Source organism: Budorcas taxicolor, chromosome 5 (genome assembly GCF_023091745.1).
Source record: "Budorcas taxicolor isolate Tak-1 chromosome 5, Takin1.1, whole genome shotgun sequence".
NCBI classification, from domain to species: Eukaryota; Metazoa; Chordata; class Mammalia; order Artiodactyla; family Bovidae; genus Budorcas; species Budorcas taxicolor.
In genome coordinates this window covers 135,108,707-135,128,204 of record NC_068914.1, presented here as the reverse complement: position 1 = coordinate 135,128,204, position 19,498 = coordinate 135,108,707, and the positions used below count along the sequence as shown (strand labels likewise).

Genomic DNA, 19,498 nt, shown 5'->3' with positions numbered 1-19,498 from the left:
TTTTAGTTAATAATTCCATATCAAATATTGGATTTCAGCCTTTATATGTCCCAGGGTTATAAATACACTTGAGGAAGTCACATTCTAAACTTCAACCGTGGTCACTAAGACCTGGTCTAGGAGCACACCCCTGACCCCACCTAAAGTAAAAACCAAAAGAGGCAATGGGACGGGGAGGCCCTGGAGTGACCTGAAATCACTCATCTTCACTGTGTAGCTCAATTTTCTTCCGAATGTTTCCTCTCTTCCCTCAAAGGAAATATACATGTGGGTGTGTATTTCATACATTCATTCATGTCTGACTCCTTGTGACCCCCTGGACTGTAGCCCACCAGGCTCCTCTGTCCATGGAATTCTCCAGGCAAGAATACTGGAGTGTGCTGCCATGCCCTTTTCCAGGAGATCTTCCTGACCCAGGGATCAAACCTGAGTCTCCTGCATTGCAGGCAGATTCTTTACCATCTGATTAGGAGATCATGCTCTTGAGAACTAAAATTAAGACCTACACTGAAGGGAGTCATGAGGCAAGGAGAGTTGCGTTGGTGTGATTCTGTTCTGTCCTGCTGGTAGACTGATGAAATGAGAAGAAATGGAGAGAAGCTCTAATTTCCAAGGAAAATCTCCATTTCATGCTGCTGGGGTTTGTGTATATAAGTTCACCACTATCCCCTTAACTTAGGCAAATGCCTTTAAGACATCCCAGAACAAGTACGCTCTGTCACCAGGGGTATATTTGCTTCTCTTCTTGTTTTTTGCCTCTCGTTCTCAACACTACCAAAACCTTTAATCAGCTGGATTTTATGCATGTATTCTCATTTTAATGTTGTCATTACTTACAGTCCATTAGACACATGTAAAAACTAATATCAAACTACTCCTGTATCTCACCGGCACTGAGATAAACAGGTCTCTGATATTTTGAGGTTTACCTCATAGTTTGTTTGTGGTCACACTGCCTGCATCTTAAAATCCCAGTCTTTCAGCACCAAGTATTATTTCCTATTTCTCAATCCTTTGACCTGAACTTTAAAAAATTATTATTTTTTTAATTTGGCATAAGCAATTCTGCTTTTCCCGGTGACAAGAGTTTCTATAATTCTCAGGGGAAAGTGACCAGTTGTTTTCCAGTCTTACAAACAGAAGCAGCAGGTAAAAAATACCACATGATGGGTTTGCCACTTCCTGCTGGTGAAGGTCATTGACACAGAGTTATGTAACCCTCCACTCAAAATTGAATAGTCCAGCTTTCTCTGAATAGATTAAAATTAAAGTACATGTTAAATTTCTCTCCTCAGTTAAAATGATTGTCCCTGACAACACAGGGATAGACTAATTGACCTCTCAGGATCATTATACAACACACTATCATTTCAATTTTGCGCTGTGTAAAAAAACTTACAAGTTGAGTAAAAACCAGGAGATCATGTCATCATGGGAGAAATGAAAGTCTGAATGAGACATGTTCTATAAGGAAAATAATCACAATGAAATACACTGAGTTTTCTTCACTTAAAAAATTTTAAAGCACAGTCACATAATCTCTCTACAAATCTTCCCTGCTCTGTTTTATTTTTTTATTTATTTTTAAGGATTTTTTTTGACGGTGAACCATTTTTTAAGTCTTTATTGAATTTGTTACAATATTGCTTCTGCTTTATGTTTTTTTAGTTTTTCGCCATGAGACAAGTGGGATCTTAGTTCCCCAACTAGTAATTGAACCCACACACCCTGCAGTGGAAAGCAGAGTCTTAACCACTGGGCTGCCAGAAAAGTCCCTGCTCTGTTTTATTTTGAACAATGAGTTAGACTGATTTTTTTCCCCTCTTTGAACCAGCACTTATGAGAGAAGCAAATAGACTTCTAATAGAATTCAGTTCAGTTCAGTCACTCAGTCGTGTCCAGCTCTTTGCAACCCTGGGGACTGCAGCATGCCGGGCTTCCATCACCAACTGCCAGAACTTACTCAAACTTGTGTCCATCGAGTTGGTGAAGAGTATTTGGGATACAAGCAATACAATTTTGACAGTTCCTATGACCATACTCCCATTCCTAAAATATATCTTCTCTAATTATTTAGTAAAAAGTTAACTTCATCTGTGCAAAATAACCTTTCATCATATATGTAATAGTCAGGCAGTAATAGAGTTATATTTGTGTTCTAAAAGTTTTAAATAATAATATCTTTAAAAACAAGTAACTCAGTATTTTAAATGTATGAGAGTGTTGGCAAGCATTGATATGGGATATGGAAATATTCTACCCATCACTTCCTTACCTTATTGAAAACTAAGCAGCCTATATAACTGTATATTACTGAAGTCCTCAAATTACTGTGAAAATCTCTGAGGTATACATGAGTACATGCTCAGTCGCTTCAGTCATTTCCAACTCTTTGCAACCTCATGGACTATAGCCCACCAGGCTCCTCTGTCCATAGGGTTCTTCAGGCAAGAATACTGGGGTGCCATGCCCTCCTGCAGGGAATCTTCCCCATACAGGGATAGAAACTGTGTCTCCCGTGTCTCCTGAATTGAAGGTAGATTCTTTACCACTGACCCACTGGGGAAGCCCCTCTGAGGTATACACTCTGCGGAAAATATCTTGAAGTTTTAAATGTGAATGCTTTCATTTGAGGGTTTCCAGTTCACATTCATACAATTCTCCTAGAGCCTTCAAATAATGACATGATTCATTTATTATGTCTGAAATCTCAAAATCTCATTGAAGGAGTAGATAGGAAACTTTTTCGTTGTCTGTTATTCTCCTTACATTGAAAATATAAGTATCAATAGATTATATTTTCATCAATATATCTTTAGCCCCTTAGGTTTTTTTTTTAATGCTTTTCAGAAGTAAGAAGTATTATTCTACTCGGTTTATGTTCCCTTTGCCAAAGTAAAAGAGGTGCGAGAATATAAGTTGGCTTCGTAAAGATGACAAGGGAGCAAGCCCTTTCCTAAAAAAACAAAAAAAGTAGATTCATTCAATTATTTTTTTTAACTTAAATGTGTAGGAATAGAGAGTTCGTTCAGAGTTGAGTGGCTCAGTCATGTCCGACTCTGCAACGCCATGAATTGCAGCACGCCAGGCCTCCCTGTCCATCACCAACTCCCGCAGTTCACTCAGACTCACGTCCATCGAGTCCGTGATGCCATCCAGCCATCTCATCCTCTGTCATCCCCTTCTCCTCCTGCCCCCAATCCCTCCCAGCATCAGAGTCTTTTCCAATGAGTCAACTCTTTGCATGAGGTGGCCAAAGTATTGGAGTTTCAGCTTTAGCATCATTCCTTCCAAAGAAATCCCAGGGCTGATCCCCTTCAGAATGGATTGGTTGGATCTCCTTGCAGTCCAAGGGACTCTCAAGAGTCTTCTCCAACACCACAGTTCAAAAGCGTCAGTTCTTCGGCACTCAGCCTTCTTCACAGTCCAACTCTCACATCCGTACATGACCACAGGAAAAACCATAGCCTTGACTAGAAGGACCTTAGTCAGCAAAGTAATGTCTCTGCTTTTGAATGTGCTATCTAGGTTGGTCATAACTTTCCTTCCAAGGAGTAAGCATCTTTTAATTTCATGGCTGCAGTCACCATCTGCAGTGACCTTGGAGCTCCCCAGAAAATAAAGTCTGACACTGTTTCCACTGTTTCCCCATCTATTTCCCATGAAGTGATGGGACCGGATGCCATGATCTTCATTTTCTGAATGTTGAGCTTTAAGCTAACTTTTTCACTCTCCACTTTCACTTTCATCAAGAGGCTTTTTATTTCCTCTCACTTTCCGCCCTAAGGATGGTATCATCTGCATATCTGAGGTTACTGATATTTCTCCTGGCAATCTTGATTCCAATTTGTGTTTCTTCCAGTCCATCGTTTCTCATGATGTACTCTGCATATAAGTTAAACAAGTAGGGTGACAATATACAGCCTTGACATACTCCTTTTCCTATTTGGAACCAGTCTGTTGTTCCATGTCCAGTTCTAACTGTTGCTTCCTGACCTGCATACAGATTTCTCAAGAGGCAGGTCAGGTGGTCTGGTATTCCCATCTCTTTCAGAATTTTCCACAGTTTAATGTCATCCACACAGTCAAAGGCTTTGGCATAGTCAATAAAGCAGAAATAGATGATTTTCTGGAACTCTCTTGCTTTTTCCATGATCCAGCGGATGTTGGCAATTTGATCTCTGGTTCCTCTGCCATTTCTAAAACCACCTTGAACATCAGGAAGTTCACAGTTCACATATTGCTGAGGCCTGGCTTGGAGAATTTTGAGCATTACTTTACTAGCATGTGAGATGAGTGCAATTGTGTAATAGTTTGAGCATTCTTTGGCATTGCCTTTCTTTGAAATTGGAATGAAAACTGACCTTTTCCAGTCCTGTGGCCACTGCTGAGTTTTCCAAATTTGCTGGCATATTGAGTGCAGCAGTTTCACAGCATCATCTTTCAAGATTTGAAATAGCTCAACTGGAATTCTGTCACCTCCACTAGCTTTGTTCGTAGTGATGCTTTCTAAGGCCCACTTGACTTCACATTCCAGGATGTCTGGCTCTAGGTGAGTGATTACACCATCGTGATTATCGGGGCCATGAAGATCTTTTTTTTACAGTTCTTCTGTGTATTCTTGCCACCTCTTCTTAATATCTTCTGTTTCTGTTAGGTCCATACCATTTCTGTCCTTTATTGAGCCCATATTTGCATGAAACGTTCCCTTGGTATCTCTAATTTTCTTGAAGCGATCTCTAGTCTTTCCCATTCTGTTGTTTTCCTCTATTTCTTTGCATTGATCGCTGAAGGAGGCTTTCTTATTTCTTCTTGCTATTCTTTGGAACTCTGCATTCAGATGCTCATATCTTTCCTTTTCTCCTTTGTTTTTCACCTCTCTTCTTTTCACAGCTATTTGTAAGGCCTCCCTAGACAGCCATTTTGCTTTTTTGCATTTCTTGTCCATGGGAATGGTCTGGATCCCTGTCTCCTGTACAATGTCACAAACCTCATTCCATAGCTCATCAGGAACTCTATCTGTCAGATCTAGGCCCTTAAATCTGTTTGCCACTCCCACTGTATAATCATAAGGGATTTGATTTAGGTCATACCTGAATGGTCTAGTGGTTTTCCCTACTTTCTTCAATTTCAGTCTGAATTTGGCAATAAGGAGGTCACGATCTGAGCCACAGTCAGCTCCTGGTCTTGTTTTGTTGACTGTATAGAGCTTCTCCATCTTTGGCTAAAAAGAATACAATCAATCTGATTTCGGTATTGACCATCTAGTGATGTCCATGTGTAGAGTCTTCTCTTGTGTTGTTGGAAGAGGGTGTTTGCTATGACCAGTGCATTTTCTTGGCAAAATTCTGTTAGTCTTTGTTCTGCTTCATTCCGCATTCCAAGGCCAAATTTGCCTGTTACTCCAGGTGTTTCTTGACTTCCTACTTTTGCCTTTCAGTCCCCTATAATGAAAAGGACATCTTTTTTGGGTGTTAGTTCTAAAAGGTCTTGTAGGTCTTCATAGAACCGTTCAACTTCAGCTTCTTCAATGTTACTGGTTGGGGCATAGACTTGGATTACGGTGATATTGAATGGTTTGCCTTGGAGACAAACAGAGATCATTCTGTCGTTTTTGAGATTGCATCCAAGTACTGCATTTTGGACTCTTTCCATGATGGCTACTCCATTTCTTCTGTGGGATTCCTGCCCACAGTAGTAGATAGATTGGTCATCTGAGTTAAATTCACCATTCCAGTCCATTTTAGTTCACTGATTCCTAGAATGTCAATGTTCCCTCTTGCCATCTCTTGTTTGACCACCACTTCCAATTTGCCTTGATTCATGGACCTGACATTCCAGGTTCCTATGCAGTACTGCTCTTTTCAGCATTGGACCTTGCTTCTATCACCAGTCATATCCACAGCTGGGTAGGAACAGAGAACATATAACAAATGAAAATAATGTGTTTCTTAGAATCTCTGTTAAAAAAAAAAAAGGAATCTCTGTAGCACAATACATAGTGGGCAGAGATGTAAAATTAGGAATGCAAATGAAACTCATCTATATTTATTAATATTTTGGCTCCTAGGTATTTAATCCTTTTTCTAAGCATTCCATTCTCATAACTTTCTTCTAGTTCCTTGGATGATAATTTTTTTTTTTTCCAGGAGAGAAGAAACTAGAGACAAGTTAAGAATTAAAGAATCAATCAAAGAGATTTAAAGGAATCAGTCTTTTTTACTTCAGTGTTTTAGGGCATAATAAAAAGTAAAGTTGAACCATATGGGAATTAGTTTCAAGGAAATAGAAATTGTCACGTGGCAGAGAGAGTAATCCAGTAATTGTCACTGTTCCATTATCTAGCGAAGTGTCCTTCCCATGTTTTGTTGTGCCTCCCCTGTTCATGGCACAAGCAGACTGCCAGTGAGAGAAGTTGGCTTGGGAGACTGCAAGATACAGCTGAACTAATGTTTTTTTATTGACTAGTACATACTTTGAGCTAAGCCCTTTTGAATTAGAATCACATTAACTTTTTCTATATTCTGTATAATTCTATATGTTAAGAGATATTACTTTTTTTTTTTTTTTTTAACCTCAACCAGCTTGAGTAAATAGCCTAAGTTACTTGGAAGTTGTAGGGCTGAGATTTGAATCAGAAATACTTGAAAGCAAAATGAAACAACAAAAAAGCACCGTGTTCTTGCCTTTATGGTATCTTCCTCCAGGTAATCAAGGGGAAGTAATGGAACAAAGAGCAATACACAGATATATGACAGTGTGGGGACATTATCTATTGAAGAAAAACAGAAAAACTTGGGGTTGATGGTTGAGTCGCCATTAAGTATAGTGACTATCAAATACAATTTAAAAAACTTTGTCTGTATTATAATAAGTCAAAAATAGGCTCTTAGGGTAAGTTATTTGTCATAGAACTTAAAAAGCCTGAAAGAAAAAAGAGTGCATCGTGAACTGAAATGAGGAATAGTGGGTCTCTTATTGATTTTTCACTCTCAGATTCTCATTAACTATCAGATGAAACTTGATGACTGGCAACAAATAAACAACATTTTCCCCATTCTAGGCTGTTAAACTGCCCAAAGCCATCACACAGATTAGTCTGAAAGGCACTTATTGTTCCTGCTGGAGGTGTTTTAAAAAATCAGCTTTAGATATAAGAATTCTTTTTCTCCCTTTCCTTCAGGCTGCTAAAGGATGCACAGAATGAAGCTTATTTTAAAAGCTGGTATCAGAAGCTATTGGCTGCACTCCAATTCTGTGCAGGAAAAGCCTTGAGGGATGAGTTTTCCAAGGAGCAGAAACTTATCAAGATTCTGGGAGACATTGGGGAAAAAGTCAAGACTGCTAGTGACCCTCAAAGACAGGTTTGTTGGGACATCAATCTTCATGTAATGAAGTTTTGTTTTCTTTTTCATTATGGTTCAATTAAGTTTGAATTTCATAACACAGATAGTACATTCCTTGACTGCCATTTAGTTATAAGACACTTCAATTAATTCTTTTGATTAAGTTTTTCTTGTCAATTTACTATCCTAATGTTAACTTCTATCACCAGGACACAGTTTTTTAATTTAAATAGCCATGTTGCACAAACAGTACCTGACAAGAGACCAATTTCAAGGCAATTTGACTAAAATGACCAGATGAAGTAATTTCCTCCAAATGGAAGCACAATTCAGGCTTACAGAAGAAGTACACAAATGGGACTTTTTAAACACCCTTGTCCAAGGGACAAAATTTTGGTCTAAATTTTTCCAACTCTGCACTAATCAAAGTTACATTTTTAAAGGCTTTTTTTTTTCTTTTTTTTTTTTTTTTTGCCACAACAAATGAAATACATGAAACAAATCAATAGTGGTGTGGATAGTAAGACTTTCATGCTAACATCCATGGATGGTAGTCAAAATATTGTACCTCTTTCATCACTGATTATAATAAAGGGCTTGGCTGTTCTTTTTCTTGATCTAGTGGAAGAACACTTGCTCTTTTTAACTGTCTGTGTTACTAGTTCCCTTCATTAGTGATGTTCCCTTCACTGTTACAGACCATTGAGTAGATTCTCTTAAGCTCATATTCTAGATGTAGAGAGATAGTGAACTTCCATTCATTGGATTAAGAATATCATTCAATAACAAGGACTTACTATGGTCTAGGAGTTAAGGATAGAAAGACGACTAAACCATGAATCTTGTCCTCAAGGGAGCTCATGGTCTCTCTCCACCCACTGTTTAAAATCAACAAGTTTTCAACAAAATGATATGAAAATAGTAGGAGGCAAAGTGTCCCAGAACTCTTTCCCAGCGCAAGATTTTTCTAACTGGAAATCACTTCATTTGGTAGTAATGCCAGAAGCTGTGCTACTTCACCTACATAGGAAAACATGGAAAATAAAAAGCAGAAGCATGGAATTTGTTTTTAAATGGGAGGCATATAATCTCTGGATGCAGAGAAGAGCCTTAAGGCATATAACATGATAAGCAATGCAAAAAATATTTCTATGACTTCTCCATGTTATTGCAAACTCATTAGTTATTGTCTAATGGTAAACAAAAAGTTGAGCACAAGTAAAATAAATTTGGTTTAAAATTTACAAACTTTGTGTATAAGTTTGGTCTTTATTTCTTATATTTTAAAGTCCCTCGTGTATTGAAGATGTGTACTACAGTCAGTACAGTGCCTTTTTTGACCAATTGCATCAAGTTCCGAAATGATACTGACATCATCCTCTCATATAAATGCATTTCTCTCACCTTGACTGACTGCTCTTGTGAGAACACCTCTTCACATGAAAACAGGAAGAGAAAAAAGAAGGAGGTGGGAGAAGAATTTATAATTTCTCACAAGTTACTGTAAGCTTTTTTTTTTTTTTTAAGTCCAATTAACAGGACTGGAAAAGGTCAGTTTTCATTCCAATCCCAAAGACAGGCAATGCCAAAGAATGCTCAAACTACCGCACAATTGCACTCATCTCACACGCTAGTAAAGTAATGCTCAAAATTCTCCAAGCCAGGCTTCAGCAATACGTGAACCATGAACTTCCAGATGTTCAAGCTGATTTTAGAAAAAGCAGAGGAACCAGAGATCAAAGTACCAACATCCGCTGGATCATCAAACAAGCAAGAGAGTTCCGGGAAAACATCTATTTCTGCCTTATTGACTATGCCAAAGCCTATGACTGTGTGGATCACAATAAACTGTGGAAAATTCTGAGAGAGATGGGAATACCAAACCACCTAAACTGCCTCTTGAGAAATCTGTATGCAGGTCAGGAAGCAACAGTTAGAACTGGACATGGAACAACAGACTGGTTCCAAATAGGAAAAGGAGTACATCAAGGCTGTGTATCATCACCTTGCTTATTTAACTTACACGCAGAGTACATCATGAGAAACGCTGGACTGGAAGAAGCACAAGCTGGAATCAAGATTGCTGGGAGAAATATCAATAACCTCAGATATGCAGATGATACCATCCTTAGGGCGGAAAGTGAGAGGAAATAAAAAGCCTCTTGATGAAAGTGAAAGAGGAGAGTGAAAAAGTTGCTTAAAGTCCAACATTCAGAAAACGAAGATCATGGCATCCGGTCCCATCACTTCTTGGCAAATAGATGGGGAAACAGTGGAAACAGTGTCAGACTTTATTTTGGGGGGCTCCAAAATCACTGCTTTCCTGGTGGCTCAGAGGTTAAAGCGTCTGCCTCCAATGTGGGAGATCCGGGTTCAATCCCTGGGTCGGGAAGATCCCCTGGAGAAGAAAATGATAACCCACTCCAGTATGCTTGCCTGGAGAATCTCATGGACAGAGAAGCCTGGTAGGCTACAGTCCACGGGGTCACAAAGAGTCAGACACAACTGAGCGACTTCACTTCACTTCACTTCAAAATCACTGCAGATGGTGATTGTAGCCATGAAATTAAAAGACACTTACTCCTTGGAAGGAAAGTTATGACCAACCTAGAGAGCATATTGAAAAGCAGAAACATTACTTTGCCAACAAAGGTCCGTCTAGTCAAGGCTATGGTTTTTCCAGTGATCATGTATGCATGTGAGAGTTGGACAGTGAAGAAAGCTGAGAGCCGAAGAATTGATGCTTTAGAACTGTGGTGTTGGGGAAGACTCTTGAGAGTCCCTTGGACTGCAAAGAGGTCCAACCAGTCCATCCTAAAGGAGATCAGCCCTGCGTGTTCATTGGAAGGACTGATGCTAACGCTGAAACTATAATACTTTGGCCACCTCATGCGAAGAGTTGACTCATTGGAAAGGACCCTGATGCTGGGAGGGATTGGGGGCAGGAGGAGAAGGGGACGACAGAGGATGAGATGGCTGGATGACATCACCGACTTGATGGACATGAGTTTGAGTAGACTCCAGGAGTTGGTGATGGGCAGGGAGGCCTGGAGTGCTGTAATTCATGGGGTTGCAAAGAGTCAGACACGACTGAGTGACTGAACTGAACTGAACTGATATCCAGTGAAGAGATTTTAGTTAAACAGAGCAGAGGTTCCACTCTGTGATGCTCTTCAGGCAAATCCAAGTATAGAAAAGACAAAGAGGGCAGACAAAAAGAATCCCATTGTGGAACTTTGCCCCATTTCTCCTCCTTGTTTTTCTGGATTCTGGGAGCAGTCAATTCTGTTATTTGACCATGAGCCAGGAGTCAGAGCTGCGAAACTCTTGAGAGTTAGTCAAGCATCATTAATCTGATATCCTCATTTGTAGAAATGTAGTTAAAAGAGTTTTCAAAGTAGGCCAGAAGTTTTTTGTTTTTTTGTTTTTTTTTTAATCATTGCTTTTCCCTCTTTTTGACAGGGAATACACAATTCTTTCTTTCTTTCTTTCTTTCTTTTTTTACTGGAGTATAGTTGCCTTACAAAGTTATGTTAGTTTTTTCTGTACAGCAAAGTGGATCAATTACATGTATACATGTGTCCCCCCTTTTTCGGAGTTCCTTCCCATTTCAGTCACCACAGAGCACTGAGTAGAGTTCCCTGTGCTGTACAGTAGGTTCTTATTGGTTTTCTGTTTTATACATAATAGTGTATATATGTCATTCCCAACTTCCCAATTCATCCCATCCCCTCAGATCCCCCTTGATATCTGTAAGTTTGCTCCCTACCTCTCAGGGGATACACAATGCTAAAAGTGTTGTTTGGTCTCTGACCTTCCACGTATGCAGAGGACTGTGGAAGGGAGTAAGTCAAGTATCAGAAATACACTCACTGGCATTTAGTAAACTATTTGTTCATATATGTTACCATTTCTGACATTTATCAATTGTCCATAATTGTCTTTTTTGTCATCATTGCTCCTACTCTATGTAATTTTTTTTTTCTAAAATGTACTATTAGCATCAAGTGTAAATCTTAAGAGTTACAAACTAAGATTTCAGGGAATTACATAAATGGATCATGTTAATAATTCCTTAAAGTAGGGGTTGCAAGTTGCTGGGTCACAGGTCAAGCCCCATGCATCATGTTTCGTTCGAACAGAACAGTACTTTGTTTTGCTTTTGTTTTTAATTTAAAGTGCTTCAGAAAGGGCATTCGATCTTTACTCCCTCATTTTTCCTAGGACTCCCTCTTGTTTTAGCCTGTTGCCTCCTGATATGCAGCTACATCACCCACCGACCCAAAGCATCCAAGTGTGTAACCCCTAAATTAACAAGCTTATATAATCAATAGAAGAAACATATAACTTCAAGGGAAAGTCAAGTTCTTTACAGTTTCAAAAATGCTTTTTCTAATGATTTTTCACAGGAGGTCCTGAAGAAGGAGCTTGGCAGACTAGAAGAATTCTTTTGGTGTACAAAGACCTGTCACCTCCCTCTGAACCCTGCCTTATGCATACAGGGGATTGATGGTGATGTAAGTCGATGTATTCAGTAGATAAGTTGAATATTTTTAGTTTGTGTTGTTTAGGTTTTGAAATGCCAAAAACAATTTGTGAATTTTTATTATAATTATTTAACAAAAATTAATTGAATCTCATCCAAACTGCGTGATCTGTTTGATGCACTGTGTCCAGTTGGGATCACATTAACTGCATCAGCTATTTCGTTGGTTTATTAATAGAAGCAGACTTTCAGTTCAGTGAAAAAAATAAAGATACTCCTTACTTAAATTGATTTCTTGACTTAATCAAAACTGGTTGGTTTGGTGACCCCATGCAGGCTGGTTTAATTTCATGCTTATTTAGATTACGTGTGCACCCTTGCCTAGGACGCGAGTATATCATTAGCTATAACATCTCAGTTTTGATTCATTTTAAAATTCATTGATGTTCATGAATCATGATGCTATGTGATGTATTTTGTGATTTTACTCATGCCCAGAAAGCCCTTCTCAGCATCACTGAACTCACAGACCCCTTCTCTGCCAAGTCTCTATCAGTCACACTTGTCTGACTTAGAATCATTCTTTCTCCATGAGTTTTATTATTTTCTTTCTCCAAAACCCAAGACTAGAAGACTCTAATAAAAATGATTGATGTGACATTTAGAAGTGAAGAGATTAAACTTTCATACATACACAGTAAATGTTACGTAACTGAAGTCTTAATACAGTCAAGGAAACAAATTTAATAATTAAGGGGAAAATTAGACCATTAGTATGAATAGAAGAGGGCTTCCCAGGTAGCACAGTGGTGAAGAATCTGCCTGCCAAGCAAGATATGCAAGAGACTCAGGTTTGATCCCTGAGTCAGGAAGATCCCCTGGAGAAGGAAATGGCAACCTACTCCAGTATTCTTGCCTGGGAAATCCCATGGACAGAGGAACCTGGAGAGCTACAGTCCATCCATGGGGTCGCAAAGAATTGGACACGACTGAGCACGCACACACCCACACAATTCATGAATAGAAAACATTTTGCTAAAAACAATGCTGTCACCTTGACAACTTTTCTGCTACAAAGACACCCTACAAACTTTCCTAATATATGTATTTTGAATAAAAACAAAACAAGGCATCAACTCCATAAGCTGATATGTCTATCAAAGCTAAAATCCAAATCATCACTGATGTTTTATAAAAACGTGTAACATTTTTATTATGAGCAGTATACACTGATTAATGCTAAAGATACATGGAAACTCAATATTTCAAAGACAGCATATCTTTTTTTTTTGGTTATAAGTATTAATATATTTTTCTAGCACTACAATCAAATGAAGTTGGGTCCAGTCAACAGTTTTTGAAATGAAAAGGAAGGTTTTTACATAAATAACTAGGTCATTTAAGCAGCCACATGAGTAATACATAGAAAGAACAATGGAGATTGTGGAGGCCAGATGCTATTTTTTATTTCTGCCTTCTTGATTTGTTGTTATTGTTTAAGAAATAGAAAGATTTTTTTCAATTAAAATTATGTATCAGTTATGCCTCGTGCAGGCCTTGGGGATGTGGAGCACTGGCTCTCCTGGGTGGCTGTGGGAGTGTCCAGGTGAGCTGGCCAAGCCAAGGTCCCCACTAGCCCAGCAGTCAGCACCCAAAGTGCTGTGGCTGAGACCACGTTCCTCCCCTACAGCAACCCACAGCCATCAGCACTTTTCCTGAGGCTGGCAAGTGCCCCAAGTGGAGCCATCTCTTGCCCATATGCTCTGGTCAGCTCTGCTGTGCATATAGCAATGAACAGGGAAAGTGGCAGGCGAAGCTCTCACTGGCAGAATATTTGTCTGTTCTCAGTCCTACTGAACAGCAAGGAGGTCTGAAGGGACACACATCACCTCTGAAGGTGCCATAAGTGCAGCAAAAGTCTAGTCAGAACGCACATCTGGTTGACCATCAGGGAATCCATACTTGTAAGAACCTCTGGGAATATAATGAGTATGTTAAGAGCTTTAGAGAAACCCCTCAGCCAGTGGTTTATCTGAGCACCCACTGAGGGGACAGATTCTATGAAAGTGAATGTGAGGAGACTTGTCACCACTCCTCCCATCTCAGTAAATACTAGACAGGGAGAAACCTCATCAAGGTGACGAACATGAAACGCCTTCACTCCTCATTCTCTCAGAGGCACATCAGACAGCCCTTACTGGGGAGAAGTCTTCAGAATATCATGAGTGTGGGAGGCCTTCCTTCAGAGTAGAATCTTTTCACAGCACCAGGCACTTCATACAGGTGACAAATGTTATGTTGAAATGAATGTGGGAATGCTCTCTGTTTTGATAGAAATCTTACTGACCACCAGAAAGTTCACACTGGGGAGAAGTCTTACAAGTGTCAGGAATGTAGTAAGGCCTTCAGTCAGAGTAAATTCAGTGTCAAATAAGAGAGTCAAGGTCAGTCTTACTTGACACTGGGTCCTCCATGCCAGGAAACAAGCACATATGTATTGGCAGTGTAGAAAAGCCTTCAGTCAGACCTCTAAGCTTGTTGATTAGGAGCAAATTCATGCCAGAGAAAAGCCTTTTGAATGTGGCATGGCATGGCATTTAGTCTAGTAAATATCTTACTTTATGTTACAGACTTCACACCATCAAAAGCACAATAAATGGAAAATACACAGTTGAGACTCACATTTCATTATATATCACAGAATTCACACGGGTTAGAAGTCCTATGGATGTAATAATGAGCATGGGAAGGTCTTTGGTTATACCGCCAGTCCTCTAGGACATCAGAGAGCCCATCTGGGGAGAAAGCTGATAAATGCAGTGATGGTGGAAAAGTCAATACTGAGCTTATCGTGTGTCAGAAGTCACTCTGGAGAGAAGTCCCATGAATGAGAGAGCGTGGGAAAGCCTGCACACGCAGTCAGCATTCTAGTTTAATCACCATCAGTTAACTACACTAGGGAGAAGCACTCAGGCCTGGTTCAATCCATTTCTTAAAACATGGCCCTTCAAGACAGAAAGCAAAAGTCTTCTTAGGTTTGGCTAAGCTTTCTTTATAAGAAGAATTCTCACTCCTACCTCTCATTCTGACCACTAATCACAATGGACCATTTCCTATTTCACTAAGGGATGGATAGAATAAGAGAGTGGGAATAACAATGCAATCCTTCTCTATTCCTGGGAAAGTAAGGACCAGACTTTTCATTTACTAATAGGTTTCTTTTCCTTTTAAAAATCTCTTTTAAATCTATTTCAGCAGTATTTACTTTACAACAAGAGAAGTCATATCATCCTTTCCCTATTCTAACCTTTCTTATCTTTCTCTATTCCAGCTCCTTTATCTCATCATTTTTATAAACTATACTCTAAGACTTTGATTTATTCTTTCCTATCTCTTGGTTATGGCCTTCCCAGTCCACTTTTAACTTCTACTCTGAGGTGTCTTTGTTTGCCTTTTCCTATCTAGCAAACCTTTTCTTTCACCTGTTTATTAATCTATGTCTTTCACAATCTTCAAATTCAGCTCATCTCTGAAATACTCTCTTCTTCAAATGCTTCCTCATTCAACTATGTTACATTGCCTTGTAAATTATTTTTGACTTAATGCATGTTTGTATACTTTCATAGCAACTTTTCACAAGCTCTTTCAGAGGTAGATATGGTGCCTCTTTCTATTTGCATATAGATAGTGGTTTGTGTAGGAGAAGGAAATGAGGTCACACAGAGTTGGACACGACTGAAGCAACTTAGCAGCAGCAGCAGCAGTGGTTTGTGCATACTAGTTGTCAAGTGTATGGTATTTTTGTTGTGACTCTCAAAAAACAGACTGCATCTGAAAACCAAAATATGAAACAATGCAAGCACAATCCTTCTCAGTGATGTAATTACAAAGAGGGGCTCAGTCTCTTAGCTCTTTGTCTCTTCCCTGGACTTGGCATGCCTCAAAGACTATCACCTCCCCCCATACCTCTCATCCCTAGAGTTGAATGAGGAGAATTTGAAAACCACTAGTCTAGACTGTGGCCCAATACTGAGCTTTCTAATTGAATACCATGACATAAGGTCATATTCACTGATTGACTGATTCTTGCAGCAAGAATTCATTACTTAACAAGCAGCCTCATCCTTTCACTGTAAAACTCAAATTGATTCAATAAACAAGGGTTTCTGTTTGCTTGGGGATTATGTTAGATTTACATCGATAGGTTAAGAAATAGATCCTTTCCTCTCTTCTACCCATTTCAGACTTCTCAGAAATAATGACATTCAAACTGATCCTTCAAAATGTATTGATGTCATATTTTTACTAAGTTGATAAGTTGAAAGTATCAAATCCTTTTCCTTTTAGTATTGATTTAATTCTTCACTGTCAACATGAACTCTCTAATAACCTAAAAACATATAACCTTTAGCACTAGAAGAATTGTAAGCACATAAAAGGAAAATAATGGAAAGCAGTCGATATTGTTTATGATATTGTTCAGCTTTAGGTGAAGATAAAATGTAAAGTATAATTGAAAAACATCAGAATAGGAAATATATGTTGTACTGTTATTTGTAAAGATAAGAAAATGTTCATTAACAAAAAGGGAAAAAAATGCATTAATCTTTTAGAAGTACCTGATTAATATCAGACATTGTAAAAGCTATTTTATATCCATTAGTTCATATACCTATTACAAAATTGTATGAGGTAGGATTTTTATCCCTATATTACATTAGGATACAAACATTTTTCCCAATGTGAAATAGGGATAATGAGTCAGACACAACTGAGCAACTAACACACAAGCAAAAACATTTAAGTAATTTGTCCAAGATGTTAACAGTTGATAAGTTGCAGAGTCCAAATTTTTTTTAATTTATTTTTAATTGGAGGATAATTCCTTTGCAACATTGTGTTGGTTTCTGCCAAAGCAATGTGAATCAGCCATAAATATGCATACATACAAAAACAAAACACCAGGAGCTGGCTGTGGCTCAGATCATGAACTCCTTATTGCCAAATTCAGATTTAAATTGAAGAAAAAAGGGAACACCACTAGACTCTTCAGGTATGACCTAAATCAAATCCATTATGATTATATAGTGGAAGTAACAAATAAATTCAAGGGTTTAGATCTGATAGAGTGCCTGAAGAACTATGGATGGAGGTTTGTGACATTGTACAAGAGGCAGTGCTAAAGACCATCCCCAAGAAAAATAAATGCAAAAAGACAAAATGGTTGTCTGAGGAGGCCTTACAAATAGCTGAAAAAAGAAGAGAAGCTAAAGGCAAAGGAGAAAAGGAAAGATATACCCATTTGAATGGAGTTCCAAAAAAAGCAAGGAGAGCTAAGAAAGCCTTCCTCAGTGATCAATGCAAATAATAGAGGAAAATACATGGGAGCTGTTTTCTGAGATCAGGGGGAAATTTGCACGGTGCCCAGAGATGTGCAGAACCTCAGGTGGGGCCTCACAGTCAGATACATATAGAGATATTACTCTGGTCTTGGAATGTATTGCTATTTCCCAGGAGAATAAATCAAGGAGGTGGACTGAGAGCTCTAAAATAACTAAATAACCAGGTTGTTGAGCCACTGACAGGCATAGGCACCTCATCACATAAATGAGATGTGCCACAACAGAGATCAAACCCTGAGCCTTTGGAGTGGGAGCACTGACTCCAAGACCATTGACTACAAGATAACTAATCCTAGGGAGTATCAGATAGAGAAAACTCACACAAAGGAAACCACTGGAATACAAGACCTGACATCACCCAACCACCAGTAGCACCCCATACAGGACGCCTCATCTAAACAACAAAGTGAAAGTGAAGTCGCTCAGTCGTGTTCGACTCTTTGTGACCCCATGGACTGTAGCCTATCAGCTCCTCCGTCCATGGGATTTTTCAAGCAAGAGTGCTGGAGTGGATTGCCATTTCCTTCTCCAGGGGATCTTCCCAACCCAAGAATCGAACCTGGGTCTCCCGAATTGCAGGCAGATGCTTTACCAACTGAGCCACCAGGGAAGCCCCTCTAAACAACAAACAAAACAAAAATACAAACCAAATCATCAGCAGACAGGAGTACCAATCTCACTCAGCCTTGCCCATCCCAGGAAAAACAAACAAACAAAAACTCAGCACAAATCTCACCCTATACAAAGCTCACACAAACCACTGGACCAACCTTAGGAGGGCAGAAATAAAAAGGAAGAAAGAATTCAACCTTCTTCAAGGAAAGAATTCAAGTTTCCTCGAAGCCTGGGAAAAGGAGACATCAAATGCAATAACTTTAAAGACAAACTGAAAAGGCAGAGAAATACTGCACAAATGACAGCACAAACTAGAAACACAGAAGTCCAAATAAACAAAGAGGAAATGGGGAAATTACCTGAAAAAGAATTCAGAATTATAGTAATAAAGATGAGCAAAAACCCCGAAAACAAAACAGAAAAAATGCAAGAATCAATTAACAAAGACCTAGAAGAATTAAAGAATAAGCATATGGAAATTAAAAATACTCTAGAAGGAATCAATAAATATCTGAAGCAGAAGAACAAATCAGTGAGCTGGAAGATAAAAGTGTGGAAATAACTTCTGAAGACCAGAATAAAGTAAAAGGAATGAAGAAAACTGAGGATAGTCTCAGAGACCTCTGGGACCATATCAAATGCACCAACATTCAAATTATAGGGGTTCCAGAAGAAGAAGAGAGAAAAAAAGGGTATGAGAAAATTTTTGAAGAAATTATAGGTGAAAATTTCCCCAACATGGAAAAGGAAATAGCCAATCAAGTCCAAGAAGAACAAAGAGTCCCGTACAGGATAAACCCAAGAAGAAACACACCAAGAAGCACACTAATCAAACTAACAAAGATTAAACTCAAAGAAAGAATATTAAAAGGAGAAGCAGCAAGAGAGAAGCAACAAGTAAACAAATAAATTCAAGGGATTAGAACAAGTAAAATACAAAGGAAACCCCATATGCTTAACAGCTGATCTTTCAGCCGAAACTCTGTAGGCCAGAATGAAATGGCAGGATATATTTAAAGTACTGAATGGGGAAAATCTACAGCCAACTACTGTACCAATCAAGGATCTCATTGAAAATTGATGGAGAAATAAAAAGCTCTTCAGACAAGAAAAAGTTAAAAGAATTCAATACCACCAAACCAGCTTTACAACAAATGTTATACCAACTTATATAGTCAAGAAATACAAGAGAAGGAGAAAGATCTCCAAAATCAACCCCAAACAATTAGAAGATGGCAATAGGAACATATATATATCAATAATAACTTTGAATGTAAATGGATTAAATGCTAAAACCAAAATACACAGACTGGCTGAATGGATACAAAAACAAGATCCATATATATGCTGTCTACAAGAAACCCGCTTCAGACCCAAAGAAACATATAGACTGAAAGTGAGAGGATAGAAAAATACACTCCATGCAAATGGAAAGCAAAAGAAAGCTGGACTAGCAATCCCCATGCCAGACAAAATAAACGTTAAAATAAAGAAGATTACAAGAGATAAGGAAGGACAGTACATAATGATCAAGGGATCAATCCAAGAGGAAGACATAACAATTGTAAATATCTACGCACCTAACATAGGAGCACCTCAATACATAAGACAAACATGAACAGACACAAAAGGAGAAATTGACAGTAACA

General features: G+C 38.7%; 1 protein-coding gene across 1 annotated transcript in view; it reads left to right on the top strand.

Moving 5' to 3' along the window:
* Window positions 1–19,498, top strand: part of PIK3C2G (phosphatidylinositol-4-phosphate 3-kinase catalytic subunit type 2 gamma) — a 444,386-nt gene that overhangs the window by 235,699 nt on the left and 189,189 nt on the right. The window contains exons 18-19 of the mRNA XM_052640675.1: window positions 7,184–7,364; window positions 11,756–11,863. Of these exons, the coding sequence (XP_052496635.1) occupies window positions 7,184–7,364; window positions 11,756–11,863 (289 nt within the window). The remainder of the gene's footprint in view (window positions 1–7,183; window positions 7,365–11,755; window positions 11,864–19,498) is intronic.